Below are 21,532 nucleotides of genomic sequence, written 5' to 3'. Positions count from 1 at the left end.
AATCTGTAGCGTCGATCGCCTACTATAGCTAAAGGGTTAGTTAGGGTTCTAGGTCCTTTAGAGACCTAGAGAATAGCTCCTAGTCCGCTAATTTATAGTTATAGGCGGGTAGGATAGCTTTGTTTATAGGGCCTTCAGGACCTAGAACAGCTGCCGAGATAAGGATAGCGCGGTGGTCGGAGGTGGTGTTATCGATATACCTCCAGCTATTAAAGTGGAGGCGGTAGAAGCCGGGCGTATAGAAAGCTAGGTCTATAACTAACTCCCGGCGTAGATTATCCCTAATCAGGGTCCCTCTATACAGGTTAACCTCTTTAGGGTCCACTAAACAGGTAGCTCCGAGGCTATCTAACTAGTCTACTAAAGGCTGGGCCTTAATAGTATCCTGATTCGACGCAGCCCCGTTCCACTGCTAGTGGTTCCTGTTAAAGTCCCCTATAATAAGGGCGGGCCCAGGGATCGAGAGGCCCTGTAGGACCCTTTCTTCTGTCCAGGGGCGGGCTATAGAGCCTAAAAAGGGGGGGGAGGTCGAGGGGGGGCTAGGAGGCCCCGGGGGGGTCGTGAACGGTCTAGGGGGGCCCGCGGTGCCTAAAGAGGGGCGGGGGCCCCTAGTATTCTTCGAGGGGTCGAGCTCTTCTTAATTATAGACGTGTAGGATATAGAAGGTCTAGGGGAAGTAGACCTCTATAATCTAAGCGTCTAGGTTATCGAGGAGGTCGTTTCGAAGGGAAAAGTCGATATTACTAGCCTTTCTAACGTAGGCTAGCACCCTAGGCCTAAGAGGGAAGACCTGGGAGGTATAGGAGGTAGGGGGGGCGGTGTAGAAGGCCGAGTGGTTTTTAATCACCTAGCCTTCCGGTTTCTAAAAGCAGTAGGGTTCCTGAATTAGGACTATATTAGCCAAAGCCTCTAAAGCCTGTTTTAGGATCGATTTATAGGCCGGTTATTATTTATTAGCGTTATATTAGATAAAGAGCAGCCCGTTTTTCGAGCTTTTTTCTAAGCTAAAAAACCCATTATTTATAAGAATAGTTAGGCTTTAATAGCTCGAATAACCTCGTAATCCGGGCTATCCGGGGGGTGGTCGCCGTTATAGTTATAGTAGTGATATTTGGTGTGGACGCAGACACCGTATTCTTCACAGCGGTTATAGTAGTGTTCGGTATAGTGTTCGTGGTTGCCGGCGCAGATAAAACAGGTCGTTTCGGCCTTATAGGTGCCCCTGGTATGGCCGAATTTCCAGCACTTAGAGCACTGGGTTTTCGGGGTGATAGGCCTATATTTATAGACCTTAAGGCGTTGGCTAGCGATCTGTAGGCCGAATTTTAGGCAGTGCTTTTGCTCTGCTTCGGTAGGCACTGCTAGGATAATAGTGCCGCTGTTAAATAGGGGGTTAGGGCGGCCTAGCCACCTAGGCTGGCCTACGACCTTAATAGGGTTAAAGGTCGTAATTTCGGTGGCTATACCGGCTAGGCCTCGGCCTAGGCCGGAGCGGAGGCCCTGATCCTCCTGGGGGGCGGTAGAGGGGTCCTGTTCTTCGAAAGGGTGGACCGGGACCTGTTTAACGACTAGTTTAAACCAGTCGCTAGTAGGCTGAGGGGCCTGAAGAGGCAGGTCTTTTAGCTCTTTAAACCACTGATTTTGTGATTCTAGGAGCTATTCGGCAGTGTATTTCGGGCCTGGGGTTAGGACTAGGTTCCCCTTAGTCGAGGAGCTAACTACTACGACGGCGGGGGTTTTTAGGACCTTATTAATCCTATTTCGAAGCTCGAGAGGGTCGATTTCCCTGAGGGATTGTCCTTTAGTAGGCTGGAGCACTACTCTTCGGACCTTTTTCGGGTTTTTTAGAGTAGCAGGGGGGGGAGGGGCAGGCCCTGTAGAGCCCGTAGGTCCTGTAGAGCCCGTAGGTCCTGTAGAGCCCGTAGGCCCTGTAGGGCCTGTGGCTCCCGAGGGGGCTTGAGCTCCTTTAGCGGCAGCCTGACTATAAAGGGGCTGCTGCTGCTGCTGCTGCTATTGTTCTGTAAGTTTACGAACAGCCTGAGCTAGCTCGTTAACCTTCTGTTCGAGTGCAGAGGCAACAGGTGCCATAGGGGTTCTAGGACCCGTAGGGGTTCCTTCGATAGTGGATTTAAGCCCTATAAGAAGGGCCTTAATCGGGGGGGTGGCGTCGAGGCTATAGGCCTGCTGAACTAGTTGGAGAGCCTGCTGGAGAAGTCCTTTAACCTGGGCCTTACTAGCCGAACTAGTCGACTTCTGGGGCAGAGGGGGGAATTCTTTAGCAGGTCTTTGGGTCTTTTTAGCCTAGGCAGAGCTAATTAGACCCTGTTTTTTAGCAGGTTTAGCAGGGGGGGGGCCCTGGAAGGGGTCCTGGAGGGGGCCCCTAGAGGGGGATCCAGGGAGGCTTTCGACCTCCGAATCGTCGGCTATATACCGGTTTATACGGGTCCTAGAGGGGGCTCTAGGCGTAGGGCTTGTGGAGGCGCTACGGTCCCGTTTAGAGGCTTGTGTAGGCGTTTTATAGCGGGCTATTTCGTCAGAATCGTCGTTAGAATCGGCATCTTCTATAGTTATATCCCCTTCTCCGTCCCTAGCCGTTTTAGGAAAAGTGGGGCTAGGTGGGGCCGGGTCCGGGGTCGAATTCGGGGGTTCGGGGCTGCCGCGGCGGCTAGGGCGGCCGGGTCGGTCTTGTTGCGTTGGAATTGGGCGTTGTGTTGACTTAGTCGTTTGCGTGCGCTGTTGCGGCTGTGCGCGTGGCTTGGTGGGTGGCTCGGTGTGAGGCTGGGTGGTCTGTGCGGGCTGTTTGGAAGGCCCGGGCTCTGATTGGGCGGCGGGCGCACGGGCCACCTTAGAATTTTCGGGCGGCTTTGCGTGCGCGCCACGCTGCGTTTTCGCACCCATTTTGCGGCACAACAACGGCTTGCGTAAAGCGAAGCTGTGCGTGCGCACAACGGGCTCGAAAAGAGCAATTGAACGATATTAATATCGGGCGTTTTGGGGCGTTTGCGCGGAAAAGGTGGGTCCAGCTCGTAGAGGTGGAAGAGTGTGTGAGTAGACTGGTTAGATAGCCTCGGAGCTACCTGTTTAGTGGACCCTAAAGAGGTTAACCTGTATAGAGGGACCCTAATTAGGGATAATTTACGCCGGGAGTTAGTTATAGACCTAGCTTTCTATATGCCCGGCTTCCACCGCCTCTATTTTAATAGCTAGAGGTATATCGATAACACTACCTCCGACCACCGCGCTATCCTTATCTCGGTAGCTATTCTAGGTCCTGAAGGCCCTATAAACAAAGCTATCCTACCCGCCTATAACTATAAATTAGCGGACTAGGAGCTGTTCTCTAGGTCTCTAAAGGACCTAGAACCCTAACTAACCCTTTAGCTATAGTAGGCGATCGACGCTGTAGATTAGGACTCTATAGGACACCACCTCTTAAGCTCTATTACTATAGCCCTGGAGTCTTCCACGCCTAGACTTAAAGTAGTAGAGCGTTCGAAACCGTGGTGGACTAAAGAGCTAAAGACCCTACGAAAAGAGAGTAGTAGGGCCTTTAGGGTTTTTAAAAAAGAGGCAAAAAAGGGGGCCCCGGCCCCCCGGCTTGCCCCCCTTGAAACCGCCTGGAAAGTAGCCCGAAACGCCTACTACCGCGCTATAAAAACAGCAAAAACCGACCACCAGGAGGCCTTCCTAGCCCAGGCCGAAGGCAACGAGATTTTCAAGGCGTATAGCTATATAAAAAGCAGCCTTAAAGCCAAAATACCCCCTATTCAGGGGCCAGAAGGCCCGAAGGCCTATACCTTCGAGGATAAGTGTAATACACTCCTAAAGAACCTATTTCCTACCCCCGAGGCTACTAAGGCCACCGCCACCGACGCCCCTAAAGCCCCTGTTCGTACAGGCTCTTTAGGGGATCTAGACCCCTCTAGCCCCTTTAGAGTGCCCCAGAACCTAACTAGCTTAGGTAATAAGGACTCTAGAAGGCCCTAGGAGTGGCCTAGCCTATAGGCTATTAAACTATAGCGTGCTATCTTTGGAGCCGCTATAGGTAAGGCGCCCGGCCCGGATCGTATAGGCTTAAAACCCATCTAATAAGCCTATAATATAATACCGGGGGTCTTTCTACAGGCCTATTCAGCTCTTTTTTTAGTGGGTTACCACCCTACCTGCTAGAAAGAGGCCCTTAGTGTTGTTCTGCCTAAGCCAGGGAAAAAGGACTATTTATATCCTAAGTCTTATAGGATTATAGCCCTTCTAAACTGCCTAGGCAAAGTACTCGAAAGGGTTATAGCTGCTAGACTCGCCTTCCTTACGAATTCACGTGACGATCTTTTATACCCTAGTTAAATAGGGGGTAGGAAACAACGCTTAGCTATCGATACAGCCCTTCTTTTACTAAATTATATCCAAAAACAACGGAAAAATCAGAAAAATTCAGTTATTTCGACCCTGTTTTTGGATATTAAAGGCGCCTTCGATCTCGTCGCCAGGCCATAGCTCCTCCGCACCCTATAACAGCTTTAACTACCCCCGAACCTAGTTAGCTAGGTCGCCTCCTTCACAGAAAATAGGCGTATCTAGCTAGCGTTCGAGGGGCAGGTCTAGCGGCCTACCCCCCTAAATATAGGGGTTCCACAGGGCTCCCCCGTATCCCCTATACTCTTCCTAATATATATTAGGGGGGTTATAGTGGATAAAGGGTTCCAGGGCCTATAGCACTCCTATATAGATGATTTTTAGCTATCCGTAGCTTCTAAATCAGCTAGTAGGAACTATAGAGCCCTAGAGTCAGTAGCCAACGCCCTTTTCAGCGCCGCCGAAAATAACCAGGTCCTCTTCGACCCGCAAAAAACAGAGCTTATCTATTTCTATAATAAACGCTCTATAGTTAACGACTTAGCTACTATAGCGGGGCACGAAATTAGGCCTACCGAAGGGGCTATTAGGTGGCTTAGGGTCTGGTTCGACCCTAAGTTATCCTTTAAACCCTATATTAAAAAACGGTTAAACTTAGCCACCAGCGCCTTAAATCGACTATAGAGGCTCGCTAGCTCCTAGAAGGGCCTATCCTTTAGGGCCCTACGGCAGCTATATATAGCCTGTGTATCCACTATAGCTGACTTCGGCTTATAGCTCGGGTGGGACCCCGGGTCCTAAAAAGCCCACCTAGTGGACCGACTAGAACGCCTGTAATACGGCGCTCTAGTTAGGGCCCTAGGTGCCTTTAGGGGCTGCCCCCTCCGCCCTCTAGAACTAGAAGCCGCTGTTCCGCCGGCTCGGGTTCGGTTAAATAGATCTAATAGGCTCTACGCCTTTAGGGTCTTAAAATTCCTACCGAACCACCTAGTAAAAAAGGAGCTTCTAGATAGCGTCCGGGACGAATTAAGTAACGACGATAACGACCTCGCCCTCCTTTAGACCCTATAGCCCTCCACACAGCTCTATAAGCTAGGGGGGGAACTACCGGCCTTAGTAGGGTCCTCCTGGGATATAGAGGCCCCGTCTACTAAGTGGGAGGCACCCTGGGCCTCAGCGCCTTTAGCGGACCTACGCCCCTATTTTCCCGGCCCTATAGCGCCATAGCCCTCTATAAAAGACCCCACCGACCCTAAAACAGCCCACCTCGAAGCCCTAACGGAAATCCAGTCTCTCGGCAGCTAGGTATCTGTTTTCTATACCGACGGCTCCTAAGGCCACCCTATAGGCTACCCCACAGGCTACCCGGGCCCTATAACGCCTAAGCAGGCGGCGGCCGCTATTATATAGTGGTTACCAGCTAATAGGCCCTATAAAGCCCTAGGAATTAACCTAGGCCCCTTTACCGAAGTCGCCGACGCTAAACTATATGCTATAGTTCAGGCCCTAGAGACTACCCTATAATGGTCTTCTAGGCCCCTAGAGTGCTATATTTTCAGCGATTTATAGGCGGCTATTCAGAAGCTTTAGGGCCCCTCGTAGTAAGCTATAACCACTAAAAACCATATCTCCCGCCTTAAATAATAAGGCACCTCGGTCTTTATCTAGTGGGTCCCGGCTTATATAGGGATAAAGGGCAACGAACTAGTAGATAAGGTAGCTAAACGGGCTCTAGACCCGGGGAAAGCCACTAAATCTATTAAGCTAGTTACCCTTAGTCACCTAAAACGCCGGGTAAACGCAGCTACGATAGCTAACTAGAAATCCCTTTAGGCTACTAAAAAAGAGGCCGAATAAAGGGGTAAAATAGTCCGGCTAGGCCGCCTATATAAGCGCCTAGTTCAGGATAATATCCGCTTCTCTTGAAAGCCCCTGTATTTACAGGGCCCACGGTGGCTCTAATCAGCCTATATCCAGTTAAAAACCGGATTCGGCTACCTAAGACCCTACTAAAAACGGGCCTAAAACTGCTTTATAGACCGCTGTTCCTGCCCGGGCTCCCCGGTCCTGGATATAGCGTATCTGATCTTATAGTGCCCTATTTATAGGGCAGAAAGAGACGCCCTGCGGGAAGCCCTAGCAGGCCTACCGCTAACTTTACCGCTGCTATTTAGTACTAAAAAAGGATTACAGGGCTTATAGGCCTTCCTTTTAGCTACTAAGATAGCTACGGTAGAGTGGTTTAAGGGGCAAATTACTATGGATTCTGCGGTCTGATTTTTCCTGGTTTGGTTTTCCTGACTTTAGTATAAAGAACAGGGTATTAGGCAGATTAATACGGAGGATTTCCTTTGTTATTTACTGATTTACTGCTATATAGCACTGTACTTAGCTGTCTTTTAGGACTATAGCGCCTAGCGCTATAGCCCGCCGCGCCATAGCTCTAGGGCTGTATGCGCGTAATGAATAAAAAAAAAAAAAAAACTTACTAATTATATTAAATAACCCCTGGTTACTCCTTCTCCTTTATTCATGAACTACCGTAATAAATAGTTCTATAGGCTTTTAACGTATTCTATTATTTAATATCGTAGTATAAGCGTAGCTTTACCCGGATTTTTATTCGTAGTTAGTTCTTCCTCTTATAAGCCTATAACGTTATTTTAGTAGTAAGCTCCGTCGCTGGTTCCGTGCTAAGGACCTTATCGTTCTATACTAACTCGCGGCGTAGTTACTCCGTTTTTATAAGTATTTTATTAATCTTATAATTTATATCTTTATTTATCCCTTTAATTATTATAAGTTCCTTAATAAGCCCTTATATTAAGCCGGCTAGGAAGTAGCTAATAGAGTGCGTATAGATATCCCCCCTCCGCCGTAGCGCCCGCTATATCCGCGAGGGCACCGTTAAAGAGTAGCCGGCCGTTAGCGATATCGCGCCCCCCGCCCCCCCCCCCCCGGCCTTTAATAGCGAAGAACGTGGTTAATTAGTCGAAAGTATAGCCGAGGAGGCCCTCGCTATTATAGCGAATACCGGTAAGCGTCCGGCTAAAAAGGAGGTTCGTGATACGGCTTAGTACTTTACCGCGAGGATCCTATTAACTCTCCGGTAGGCCGCGACGCCTTCTAAGTATTAACGTGGCCTAGTTTACCCTCCTAGCCACCCCCGCGACGCCTTTTATCGCCCCTATACCGATTATATAGCTAGCGTTAAATAAAAATTTAACTAGATATACTATAATTAATCCGGGCCTAGCGCGGCCTATAATAAGCCTAAATACTACGAATATACTATAGGATCCTACCTATACCGCCCCGTGAGTTTTCTGTGACTTATAGGCGAGGTCGTTACGATTAACCTTTATAGCTCCCTACCGCCGCCGTTTCTTTTATTAAGCCCTTAGCCGATATAGGTCACGCTATATATAATAACCCTAATAACGATAATATAAGTATCTTCTTCTCTTTTATATCCTTTTCCGGGTCGCTACTAACTTAGGCATAGCTCCGCGAGGCCTATAAACTAGCTTATAATAACTATTACGCCTCTTTATCCGAGGCAGCCCCCGCCCCCGCCGCTAACTCCGCCCCCGCCTCCGTTAATAACGGCGAGGGTCTCCGTAATAAGGTGGCGGCCCTCCGCCGCGAGGTTCGCTTATAGGGCGTAGCGATAACGCGCCTCCTAAAGGGTATCCTCGCCGCCCTCTAAGGAGGTAGCGGTCCTACTACCGGTAATAGTAATAATAATAGCTAGGAGGGTCCAGGTAATAATACCGCTAATTAAAGTCCTTTACGGAGGCACTATCTATCTCCTTAAAAACCGGTAGGGGGGCCGGTAAATTCTCCCCCTTTAATTAACTTACGACTATAGGTTATACTCCCCTCGTACTAAGGTCTTTTTATCTTCGCGTATTCCTTGTGATATAATCTTATAAAGGCCCGTTATTCTTATCCGCGGGGCCGTATTCCGCTTTAAAATCGTCTAGTGCTTTAGTATTCTATACGGTATCTAGCGGTTCCTAAGTAGGTTCCGCGTATCCTGTTTATTATATTAATACCTCGCGCTATACGCCGCGACCTCGCCACTTATTCCGTGCGTATATAATACTTTTTACCTCCTACTCTTTACCGATATAAAGAGTATCCCTAATCGGTTCGGGTTAGGGATCGGTCACGACCTGCCTAGGGAGGGGGTCGCGGCTGGCTTATTTTAAAATATCGATATAGAAGCGGGGATATATCCCCGAGGGTATATTTAATTCGATAATATAGGAGTTAATTACTTTTATTACCCTATACTTCTAGTATAGCTAACTTAGATTCTTCGAAGGTCTAGGCGTGGAGTAGTTAGCTATAAATAGCTAAGCGAGGTCTCCTACTTTAAAGCGCTTTACTAGGAGTCGCCGCCTATTCGTAGTTTCCTTATCCTAAAGTTACTTTAAAGTTATAGCTACTTACGCGAATTCTATAGCCCCTTATAGGCGGCTTAGTAGGTTATAGGCGGCGGCTTCCTTCGGGTATATAGGCGAGGGGTTATAGATTTATATAGGATCGATATAAAACCTATATTCTAGGAAGAAAGGACGTAGCTAAGTCGTTAAGCTTTTCCTGCTATTAAGCGATAACTACGCGGCGGGTAGTAGGCGACCCTAATCGTCCTAGGAATAGTATATAAAGGCTTAGAGGTAGGCCTGGATATCTTAGTTTAGCTTTTCAGGCCCTTTATCGGTTTAGGGGTGGTAGGCCGTGCTAAGTCGCTGCTTAATCCTTATAAGCTTATAGAAGTATCGCTAGAACCTCCTAGTCTAGTTCGAGCCTTAGTCGCTAATAATTAAGAGGGGTATACCATGGAACCTAAAATAGTAGGTTAGAAAACGTTCTGCGTAGGCTTCTACTTTTATTATTTCTATAGCTTTTAATATTACTAACTTTATTAGCCGGTCCGTGATTACCTATAAAAAACGCGCCCTATTCTTACTAATAGGTAGTAAGTGCGTTATAAAGTCTATCGTAAGGTGGCTATGGATTCGCTCTAGTATAAGTAGTGGTTTTAATAGTCCGCGCTTCGCGTTCCGCTATTAGTTACCTCCGTTATAAGGGTTATAGTTACGGATAAACTTCCGTATATCCTTATTTATACCAGGCTAAAAAACCTATCAGGCTATTATAGCGATTATATTCTTTTTACCCGGGTAACCGCCGATAGTAGAGTCGTGGATCGCCTATACTAAGCGCCCTCTTAGTAGCGAGTCTTCTCCGGAGCTCGGGACCTAGAGACGATCCCGGAAGGTTATATATCCTATAGGGTTAAGAGAGTATTCCGCGATCTATAATTATAGCCTAAGGGACGGGTCAAAGCTATAAGCTCTTATAGTAATCGCGGCAAGGACCCCTTAGTACTAAGGGTCGGTCGCTATAGTTTTATCCTAAAGTCGTTAAAGGTCTTTATTTACTACAAATACACGCTTAACGGATATCGTTCTCTATATAATCGGCTTAGGGGTTATTTTAGGGATCGCGGAGTCGGGTATTAGTTAAATTACCCGCCCCTATTCCCGGTTATTTATACTATCCCTTAGGGTATCCTATTCGTGTCGGGAGAGCGTATCCGCCGCGAAGTTCTTAGTACCTCGCCGGTACTCTAGTATAAAGTTAAACTAGGCTAATTCGCTGGCCTAGCGGCTTTGCCTTTCGGTAAGGGACCGTTTAGTTATAAAGTACTCGAGAGCCTTATAGTCCGATAATATTATAAATTATTCGTAGCTAATTAGTTCTGCCTTCTAGGCGAGTACGTGGCTTATAATCGCTAATATCTCCTTATTATGAATAGGATAGTTATACTCCGCCGGGGTAAGCTTACGCGAGTAGTATACGACTATATAATAATATCCCTATTCGTCCACCTAGGATAGAATACTACCTAACATATAACCCGAATAGTCGGTTTCTAATATAGTCTTACGATCCGGGTTCTATAGCTATAGAACGGGTTCTATCTAGAAGAGTCGTTTTAACTCCTTAAAGGCGGCGTTTTCCTTAGCCCCCCACCTAAAAAGCCGATCCTTTTTTATTAGTGCCGAGAGGGGGGCCATAATACCTATAAAGTCATAAATAAATATCCGGTAATAGTTCGTGAATCCTAAGAAACTTCGTACTCCCTTTACTAAGGTAGGGGCCTCCTAGTCGCGGATAGCCTTTAACTTCTTAGGGTTATAAGATACTCCTTTATCTACTATAACGATAAAGCCTAGGTATTTTACCGTTATTACGCTAAACTCGTACTTAGCCGGGTCTAGGTTTAGACCGGTATCCGCGAGCCTATATAGCACTAGCCGGACCTTCGTTTTATAATCCTTATAAGATCTATTAGAGTAGATTAGGACGTTATTAATATATATTATAATAAAGTTATCGAGGAACTCTTATAGCGTCTAGTTAATATAGCGTTAGAAGGTAGCGGGTACGCTGCTTAGTCCGAAGGGGTATACTAGCTACTCGAAGAGACCGAAGCGCGTCCTAAAGGCTGTTTTACTCTTATATCCGGGAGCTGTACGGATCTTATAGAAGGCAGCGACTATATTAAGCTTCGTGAACTACTTAGCGCTAGCTAGGTTACGTAGGGTCTCGGTAATTAGGGGGAGGGGGGAGAGATCTTACTAGGTAATCGCGTTTAAGGCTTTATAGTTATAATAGAAGCGTAGTTTGGCTACCTAAGACCCCACCAAAAAAGGGCTACAGGGCTTACAGGCCTTCCTTTTAGCTACTAAGATAGCTACGGCAGAGTGGTTTAAGGGGCAAATTATTATGGATTCTGCGGTCTGATTTTCCTGGTTTGGTTTTCCTGACTTTAGTATAAAGAACAGGGTATTAGGCAGATTAATACGGAGGATTTCCTTTGTTATTTACTGATTTTACTGCTATATAGTACTGTATTTAGCTGTCTTTTAGAACTATAGCGCCTAGCGCTATAGCCCGCCGCGCTATAGCTCTAGGGCTGCATGCGCGTAATGAATAAAAAAAAAAATAGAAGCGTAGCCCTCCCCCTAGCTTTTTCACGAATAGGACCGGCATAGCTGCCGCTAAGCTACTAGCTTATATAAATCCTGTATCTATTAGGTCGTTAAGTGTTTTCCGGAGTATTAATAACTCTTCCCTTAATATACCGTAAAGGGGTCCCTATAGTAGGGTCGGCTTAAGTCCATTAGGACCTTATTTTAGGGTGATTTTATAGTCAACGCCTAGTCGGTAAGGGGGCAGGTCGTTAGCCTTATCGGGTATAAAGAGGTCGCCGAACTCTTATAGTATACTCGCGGGGATATAGTCCTAAGGGTCTACTAGCTCCTTTTTACGGAGGGCCTTATTAATATCCCGTATACTAACGGCACGGATTAAGCCGTCGAACTTATCTTTTTCTTTTCCCTTTAACCCCCTTTTTATCCGTTATATTATAGCCGTAAATACCGATCCCGAGACTAGCCTGGCCTCGCGGATAGCTTATACGTCCGCTGGTTCTTCCTCGCCTACTAGTCTTAGGTTAATATCGGCGACTCCGTGGTATAACCTATAATTCTTCGCGTAATACGTAACGTTATTATATTTTAGCTATAGCTTCCCTAGGAATATATCCTGATCTAGTCCTTTTATTATATAGGCGAAGACTCGTTATATATAGCCGCTAATCTTTAGCTTAAACGCGGCGATCCTAGCGCTAATAGCCGGCTTAGACGTATCTAAGAATCCTTTTAATAGTCGTTTCCTTTTATCGACTAATAGTAACTAGAGTCTTTAGGTAAAGCGTTTATTCACGGTAGCATAGTAGTTATAACCCGTATCTATAAGAGTATATATATATCTTTTATTTACTCGTGTTAATATTAAGGCTAAGTCGCTGCTAGCTAAGTGCTTAAACGCCTCCTACTCTTACTATAGGGCGGTTATTAGCTTTAACGCCTATTTTCGTGTTAGAGCTAGTCTTTTTCCGACTCCTTATTATCCGAGTTATCTAAGCTCGTGGCGATATCGCTATCCCCGGCCTAAACCTTTGTTACGCGGGCGCCCTTAGCTTTTAAGCCCTTATCCCGAGACTAATAGTTTATACGGATATATCCCTTTTTCCTATACCCCTAGCACTCCTGGTTATCGCGAGGTCGGTTTATAGTCGTATCGGACTAGACCTAATTAATCCCTTTTATCGCGATATCCTTATCGGCATCGGTCTCTTAGCTCCGGGTTTAGTTCGGTATATAGGTATTCCGGCTAGTTAGGCGTAGGCCTTTTAGCTTTTAGGCGATACTTTAGACCTTAGTAACCTAGCTTAGATAATTATAGGGTAACTTCGCGGTGATTAAGGCGCTATATAGCTTCTGGCTTAGGGCTCCCTTAAGGAAAATAATCTTCGCCGAGTCTACCTACTCGTTACTACCTGCTTAGGCGATCTATTTCTTGAATTTCGGTAGGAACTATATAAAGGTTTATTCTTTATGCTATCTAAAGGAGCGTAGCGCGAAGGCCGCGTAAGGCTATTTATTCCGGTCCTTATACGTGCGGTCTAGGTAAATAAGGAACGACTCTAGGTCGCGGGTACCTCCTAGCCCCTTAGCGGCGTAAAAGGCTAACACTACTTACTAAGCACTCCCCTCTAGGTATAAGTTAATATAGTACTATATTTTAGCTTAGTTATTAAATAAGTATTTATTTAGTAGTAGCTTATTATATATCTATTACGATTAGGTGGTATACTCTGTTTACCTCCTACTAGACTTTGCGGGGTATAGTAAAGGCTTAGTATATAGCGGATATAGTTCCTAATATAGTTCCTATAGGATTTTAATTTAGGGAGGGGGAGCAGAGGTCGCGGGGGTAGGAGGGCTCGCTACCGACTCCGCGGGTATATTTATAGGGGCTCCCTCTAAGGGAGGCGCGAGGTTAAGGGTAGGTTACTACGGGGCCTAGGCGTTCGCGAGACTATTCGTAAGTTATTAGAGCAGCTCTTATTATTAAGCTATCTATTCTTATAAGGGGCCGAGTATTATATTAATAGCTTTAGTAATCCTTTTATCCGTCTACTTAGCTAGCTTAGCGGGGTTTATAGGACCGCCGCCGCCTAACAGCGCGTTCGTATCTAAGTCTATACTAATATAGTGCGTGGGGTTCGCTAAATTCTAGCTATATAAACGGCTGGTTATAGGTTAATCGCACTAAGTAAGGCTAAATAATTATATTAGCTAGAATTAAAGAAAGGAAAGGAAAAGGTCTATAGAGGAGCGCAGGATTTACTAGGTTTATACGAATCTGCGGTAAGAGCAGTACGAGGTCTAAGCATTAGTCCTGCGCGCTGATTAGCGGTTCCGGCTTTATGCCGGAACTATATATTCGAGGGGTTAACCCGTGATAGTTTCTTTCTATTTTTTCTAGTATTTATTATATTTTTATTATTATTATTATTATTATTCTCTTACTCCGCTATCCTAGCAAATCTAATCTAGGAGCCTAGCTTGGGATTTATTATATTTATTTCTAAGACTTAAACCCCCCGTATAATATTGCCCGTGCTATAGCCTAGTATAGCCCGTTATAAAGCAGAGCCGTTATATAAAGAAAGGAGGGCTCTTTATTATTAAATGATAAGAGCTTTCTTATTTCTAGTAAGACCGCGAGCTTTATTATTAAGAATAAAGATACTAATAATATTAATACCTATTTCCGGTATATAAAGGCAATCTTTTAAAAGGAGAAGCTTTCTAGTATCCCTGAATTTTATTAGGCGGCCTCCTTTACCTTATATCTTTATTCCTTTTACCTAACCCTAATAAACACTTTTTTTTAGTATTATAAGTAAAAAAGAGTCTTTTACTTATAATAATATACGCCGTAGCCCCGCTACCTATATAGAAATTCAGATCTAATTTAATACTATTTTCTGCTTATATTTAATAAATTCTTTCTGCTAATTAATCTATATTAAGGTTAGTATTATTAGCATTTTTCTTATTATTATTATCTTTAGAAGAGATAATAAATACCTGATCTATATCTATTAGACTTTATACAAGGATTCGGATAGTTTAGAAGAGGAAACAGAGGAGGGAGGACGTCCTTAAAAATAACGCCTACCTCTTTATCTTTATTATCATCTTCCTATTCTTTTTCTTTTTCTTTTTCTTTTTCCTACGGTTTCTACGGTTAATTCTCTCAATCTATGATTATATTACCTATAGCAGACTAATTATTCTCCTCTTCTAAAGACGTATCTAAGGTATACTACCCTTTGCCTATAGTACGAGGTTTATAATATACTTCTCTCTTTAAGAGAGACTCGTCTTTACTCTTTTCTTTTCCTTAGATTTATTTACCCTATTCTAGGTATTTTTCCTTAATCCTGACTTATCCTTTATTACCTAGTTGTTAAATGCTTTCTTAGGATAAAGAAAATAATAATTAGTCGGTATATGGCCAGGCTTCTTATAGTTCTTATAGGATAAAGTCTTAATCGCTTTCTGGAGTTTTTTACTATATTCTTTTATAGTTTTGAACCTTAAATAAAAAGAGTATTCGATAAGTAATCTATCTTTCTTAAAGCGCCTATTAATTTCGCTATCAATTTATCTAGTATATAATTAGTTATATCGTAACAGGAAGCTTAAGTCATTTACTTTATTATTACTTTATACTTTTTATTAAGACTATTAAGAATCTGGGTAAAGACTAGCTTATTAGTAAAGGATATACCTCTTTAATTTTTAAGGTAAGCAGTCTCTTTTATTTTTTATATAAATACGCCTTAAGATTAAGGAATTCTAAAGGTAAGAGGTTAAAGAAAGAAGTCAGGACAATATAGTTAGCCTAGAATCCCTTTACTTTATATAAATCCTTTAGTTTATCCTATACCCTAGAAGCTTTATTTATTCCTTAAACCTAGGTTAAGGGACCGTCTAAAAGAGTACAAAGTATATCTCTGGCTACCTTTAGAGACTCCTGCTTCTATTTCATAGAAGGGTTTACTAGAAGGAGCTTTATAACGTCGTCTAGATATGTTCTTTACGAGTAAAGTAAGCGTGTATTCCTATAGTCTAGTTTTAATAGTCTATACTGCCCTAAAGCTTCCGAACAGAAATTTCTTTAATAGTCCCTTATTAAGCTATTTTTAAATAGTAGAATAATATTTCTTATTTTTTTATTAGGTTAGAATTAACTAAGTTATTTAATAATTTATTTTTATTATTTTCTTTATTACTTTTTCTTTATTATATTATCGATAATAGATAGAAATAAAGAATACTAAGCTAAAGGTATAATTCTGATTAGCCTAGCTTCGAAGAATAGATCTAAAAGTGGGTCTATATAGTAAAGCTATTTATAGATTTCGCGGCACGAAGAAGAGCGATGCTTATATAAAGCGAATAATAGGATTTTTATAGTTAGCCGTTTTGCTAAAGGCTTATATTATCTATGCTACGATATCCTGTTATTATAAGTAGCGCGGTAGGTTAAGTGGCTTAATTATTATAGCTATTATTTATAAAGTAGTAATACCTATTAAAGTAGCTATATTTAATCTATATATTCGTAATTCTTTTTCTTTTTTAAAAAGTCCTTTATAAAATAAAGGAATAGTATATCCGATTTTAATAAAGAGTCTTATTTTGATTGTATGGTTCTTCCCGATTAGGAATAAAGAGCCCACTTAGTATAGCTCTTAGTAATTATACTAGGAAGAATAAAAAGCTTTAACCTATAGTATCGGTATAAACGGTTCGATTTAATTAGCTATCTTCGGGAGATAAAGGGATTTTATATAGTCGGAGATAAGGATTAGTGACCGGGGGAGGATAAGGGGATGGCGTAATAAGGCAGGTAGATAGGAGTCTTTTTGGTATTTTAAGTAGAATAAAAGGGTAGAAAAGAGTAGATTTCCTTCTTTACTAACCCGGGCTTATAACCTTATAAATTAGGCTATAAGTAATAGGCAATACGCGCGGAAAAGAGGAAAATTAAGTAAAAAGCTATTAAATTCGTAGACCCGTAGGATAACTGCGTATTACGCGAGCCTGTATAAAGAGCAAAGTTCAGGGATTTCTTCCTGGATCTAGGGCTAGTAAAAGAGCCTGAAAAATTAGGTGGCGACTATTATATAAACAGCCTATACGACGGTTATAATGCCACGTTATTAGCTTAAGTAATAACCAAGATATCGTATTTATAATACCTAGTGTATTTATATAATTTATAACGTAAGCTAAGTATATATATACGTATTATACGTATAGTATTATAGTATAGATTAAGCTGGTTATAAAGTAGAAGTCTAGTTATATAGCTATGACTATACACTATTGATTTTGACTTAGATATTATTATTATTATTCTCTTACTCCTTTATCCTAACTAATCTAGGAGCCCGGCTTAGGCTTTGCGGTCCTTCTTAGCTGGTTATAGAGGGGAAAAACCTATACGGGTAGAAAAGCTTCTATACTCTCTTTATTAGGATTAGTGCCGCGTCGGGGCCTCGGGGGTCCCGGTAGTGACTCGATACGTATCTAGATCACATCTCTAGTCTAGTGGCTAACGGGAAAGTAGCAGGCTAGGGATTTTGGGTTAGCCTAGGGTGCGGTATACTATATAGGGAGCCGAAAGAGGACCGTAGCGGTTCCGTTTTCCGGGGATTCTCCCTGTATCAGGGTGGCCGGCTTTATTTACACCTTCCCTTTAGGCGGGGGGTTTTAGCAGGAGCTCCTGCCTTTATTATACATGCCTACCGAATTCGGTAACCTTCTATAACTATAGTTAGGTTAATTAAAAATTTTAAGGGCCTCCGCCCTTCTTCTTATTTTTCCTCCTTTAACCCACTCGTCGCGATATCGTAGGTTTGCCCACGAGCCGCCCGCCCCTCTATTCCCGTCTCCGTGCCCGGCTTTATGCCGTAGTTACTAATAATACGTATTTAGCGGCTTACGAAGATATAGGGTCGTTTTAGTATTATCCATTTATAAATAGCAGCGCGGGCGGGAGGCCAGTGGCTTTAGAGCGGGCTAATAAGATAGGTTATAGTTAATTATATAATAATAGTTAGGTCGATCGATACTGAGTCCGTTATTATAAGTAAAGGGGTGCTATAGGGGGCGCGCGTCGGTTTCGGGTTCGGCTCTGACTGCTTCTAAGATGCCTCCTGAGAAAAAACAACCCAAGAAGAAGAACAACGCCCGCCACTACGAGGCCGGGGCCGTGCGAGTTTTGCCGTGGGTATTCCGACTTAGATATTATACTTATTATTATTATAGTTATTACTTATTATGTGTATAATATTAATAGTGTATCCTATATTCTATAGTTATAGACCTAGCTAGGAACGAAACGGCGGGTCGGCGTTTAGTTAGCGAGGAGCGAGAAGATCTAGTTAAAGGGCTATAGACTACTAACCCGGATTATATATCCTTAATTAAGAATATTCGCCGAGGGGTTAGAAAAAGAGGGGGATATTTTCTTAGAGAAAAGGATATACTATTATTTAAAGAACGGTTAGTACTGCCTATACAGGGTCCGCTAAGGGCGGAGGTCCTATTATAGTACTATAATAACTCTAGGGCGGGGTATATAAGAACGAATAAAACGCTTAAGCTAATTTTAAGAAAGTTCTATTAGGTAGACTTAGCGGCGAATATTAGCTATTATGTTACTGTATATTCGGTGTGCTAAGGGGTATAGGTGCCGCGATATAAGCCGTATGGTTAGCTCTAGACGCTACCGTTACCTATATATCTATTCTAAGAGACTAGTATAGATCTTATTACGGGTCTATTACCTATAAAAGAGGCCGATAAGTAAATGTATAATGCTATCCTAGTATTTATCGACTATTATATAAAGTAGACTTTATTTATCCCTATATAAAAAGACTTAATAGTAGTTTAATTAACGGTGTTACTGTATAAGGAGATTAAATACCGTTTTAGTAGCCTAGAGGGTATAGTAATAAACCGGGATAAGCTATTTATTAGCTAGTTTTAGATAGAGATCTGCTATAAGTAGGTGAATACTCGGTGATTATTACCATGTATTACCTATAAATAGATAGTAAGACGGAACGTATATATTAGTTCCTGATTAAGTACCTATTAACGATCGCTAGTAACGTGATGGTATAATATCCTATTTAGTTATTAAAAGCGGGGTTCGCTTATAATAATAGTAAGTATTCCTTACTTAGTATTTTATTATATAAAATATTATATAGGTACTACCTATATATAATATAATATATTCGCCCTAACGATGATACCCGGGTATAGGGTATCGGGGCATATATTAAGAAACTAGCAGAGGTTTAGCGACAGGTTTATAAATACTAGGCGTATACTATAGAGTATTAGGCTTAGTATTATAATAAATACTATTAATAGTAATAGTATAAGGTAAGCGATATTCTTAAACTATTCACGAATAAATTCTAATTCCGGTAAGGGTTAAAGTTAGCACCGCGGTATATTCGGCTATAAGTGACTAGGAGAATTAGCGAGTAAGCGTATAGGGTTCGCCTTCCTATATAGTATATAAGGATACACGGTATATCCCTTGTAGCCTTATTAGAACCATAGAAGGACTAAGTAGCTGCGGAGGTAGTAGCGCAGAATCTCCCGCTTCTAGAGGAGGAGTAAGATAAATAGGAGGTAGAAGATATTATTAGTTATAAAGAGGAATAAGGTAAGACGTTTTATCTTATAAAGTGAACGGGTTAGCTAGTAGAGTATAATACCTAGGAACTAGAGGACCACCTAGAAAATGCTCTAGGGATCCGGAAAAGGTACTAAAAGTATAAAATGTATATATATAAAACGTAGCACGACTACGACGTGGTATAAGGCGCTATAGAGTTATCGGATATAAAAATAAGAACTTAATTATAGGTTATAATAATCTATCCTTAATTCTAACTAAATAAATAGGGCTAAGCTCTAACTAATCCTAAAATTAAAAACTATTAGGATAAAGTTTAATACTATTATAAGCGATTATTACTAGCGGATACTCGGCGCATAAAAAGAAAACTTTAATTACTAAAACTATAAAAGTCGGTTTCGTTACTAGATAATGCGCTAGAAGTATAGGGATTATTAGGCCGGAATAGGCCAGGAAGGTTACCGATATCGGCGTTAATAGCGTTATCGTTATTATTACTAGTTACTAATATAGCGGCGGACAGACGATACTAAACGACGCGAATACGACGACGGGGAAGCTTATCCTTATTACTAGAAGGGTGGGCCTAAGGACCGAGCGGTGTATACTCGTTATCGCTAGGGGGCCTAGCCTAATTATTAGTAGCCGACGAAGCGGCGGACGCTGAACGGCGCGCGGGACGATAAGGCGTGGGGCGACTTACGGGCCTAGGAGCAGCAGCTTTATTAGCGGAACTATCGGTAAAAGGATTATTATCGCTATTAGCGGAGGAAGTATAGTTATAGCGAGTGGCCGTAGAGCGACCGGTAAAATAATATACTAAATCGGGACGTCGAAAGTTATTAATAGCCGCGAAAAGATTAGTAAGACCGTCTAAAGACAGGAAGATCTCGAGGCCTTATAGGCGGACCTTATAATTAAATAAGCGGTAATTATTCGTAGCTATGCCCTTAAGGAAAGAAATAAGCAATTTAATATCGCGAAGGTCGTCTTTGCGATAAGAACGGGTTTAGTCTAAAAGTGTCAAAGCCTTAGCGTTATTAATGTAACCGAGACGGTATAAAAGGTTTACTATTATAATAGAATATAGGAATATAATTTTATCTAGGACCAGAATTTAAGACTACTAATTATTAATAGATAGCTAAAGGGTCGGCGATTATATAAAACTCTAAGACCGGTATCCCGGAGAACCTTATCTGGTATCTAGCATAGGCCTTACCCTTTTAGGATAGGTTGCCAAGGCATATTTTCGGACACGAAATTGGACTCTGGGCGTAAGGTCCCGGTATATCGTCGAGTTACAATATAGTGTGGATATTTTTAAGTATCTCTCGGGTATCCCCCTAGCTAAATATAGTGGTCGGCTACCTAGTATATACCTCCAGGGACGCAGCAGGCGTCGGGCAGTAAGTATCGTATTAATAGCATACACAAAATTAGCAGGAGATCTGTTGATTCAATTGGAGTACCGGTATTTGTACGCCCCCTGTTCGGTATTTGCTGTCCACTCAACCCTAAATAACAAGGTAACGCGAGCGCGTGCATAAGCAAGATCTTGGCTGTAAATGTTACGTACCTATACACGTTAGAGTAGGTAATCAGGATTACGTGGTGTGTGTGATAAGGTCACGTGACTAGGGCATCAGGATTACGTGGTGTGTGGTAAGGTCACGTGACTAGGGTATCAGGATTATATAATATATGACAAGGTACCTAGCGTAAGGACATTATGTGTTCTTAATACCTTAGGGTCAATGAATACAGAGGCAGAAACAGTAGTGATTTAGTAGCTCAAGACATCTGGTTTTGATTACAGAGATTGAGGCTTGTCGTGAGGTACAGGTACGCAGCATATGCGGCCAAGATCTTGCTTATGCACGCGGTCGCGTAACCTTCCAAAAATGGATTGAGTGGACAACAAATAGTGAACCGGGGGCGTACAAATACCGGTACTCATTCAATTGACTCTGTTGATTCAATTGACTCTGTAGAAGAAGGATGTGATCTGCTAGAAGTTCGGGCAAAACTCCGCTCTTGACCCTGTAGCAGAGGTGACCCGTATCTAATCTCGGTACGGAATAACCCCTTCCGTCCCTGTTCCGCAACTCTACGATGTACCGGGACCTTATGCCCAGAGTCTAATTTTGTGTCCGAAAATATGCCTTGGCAACCTATCCTAAAAGGGTAAGGCCTATGCCAGATACTAGACGAGGTTCTCCAGGATACCGGTACTTATAAAACTCACCTCCTTAACAGCGAGCTTCTTCTTACCGTAGTCTATAACTATCCGGAACCACTTATAGGCCTTAGAAATACGCTTATAGGCGCGGCGCTAAGCTATCGGCGTTAAGTTATTATTTACTATATAAATATACTTACTATTATTTTGTAGTAACTAAGCAGTACTTAGTATAAAATCGGCAATCTAATAACTATTAGTATAGGAAAACGCTGAATAACCAACGGACTTATAGCGGTATATTATTAATAGCCCTGGGTATAG

The 21,532-nt window shown here is 42.7% G+C and overlaps 2 protein-coding genes across 2 annotated transcripts; one reads left to right on the top strand and one right to left on the bottom strand.

Moving 5' to 3' along the window:
• Window positions 1-2,665: 2,665 nt before the first annotated feature.
• On the bottom strand, window positions 2,666-11,424 carry ACRALDRAFT_212073 (uncharacterized protein; the record flags this gene model as incomplete). Its single annotated transcript, XM_071023822.1, has 3 exons — window positions 2,666-2,684; window positions 2,717-2,952; window positions 11,410-11,424. The coding sequence occupies 3 exons, from the start codon at window positions 11,422-11,424 to the stop codon at window positions 2,666-2,668; spliced, it is 270 nt and encodes an 89-aa protein (XP_070874291.1).
• Window positions 11,425-17,511: 6,087 nt separating this feature from the next.
• ACRALDRAFT_212072 (uncharacterized protein) lies at window positions 17,512-21,041 on the top strand (the record flags this gene model as incomplete). Its single annotated transcript, XM_071023821.1, has 4 exons — window positions 17,512-17,574; window positions 20,846-20,916; window positions 20,941-20,953; window positions 21,021-21,041. The coding sequence occupies 4 exons, from the start codon at window positions 17,512-17,514 to the stop codon at window positions 21,039-21,041; spliced, it is 168 nt and encodes a 55-aa protein (XP_070874290.1).
• Window positions 21,042-21,532: the final 491 nt, after the last annotated feature.

The sequence above is a fragment of the Sodiomyces alcalophilus genome (genome assembly GCF_042370955.1).
Source record: "Sodiomyces alcalophilus JCM 7366 unplaced genomic scaffold ACRALscaffold_5, whole genome shotgun sequence".
Lineage (NCBI taxonomy): Eukaryota > Fungi > Ascomycota > Sordariomycetes > Glomerellales > Plectosphaerellaceae > Sodiomyces > Sodiomyces alcalophilus.
Note: the sequence above shows the minus strand (reverse complement) of the source record. Positions and strands in the feature narration are given on the sequence as shown.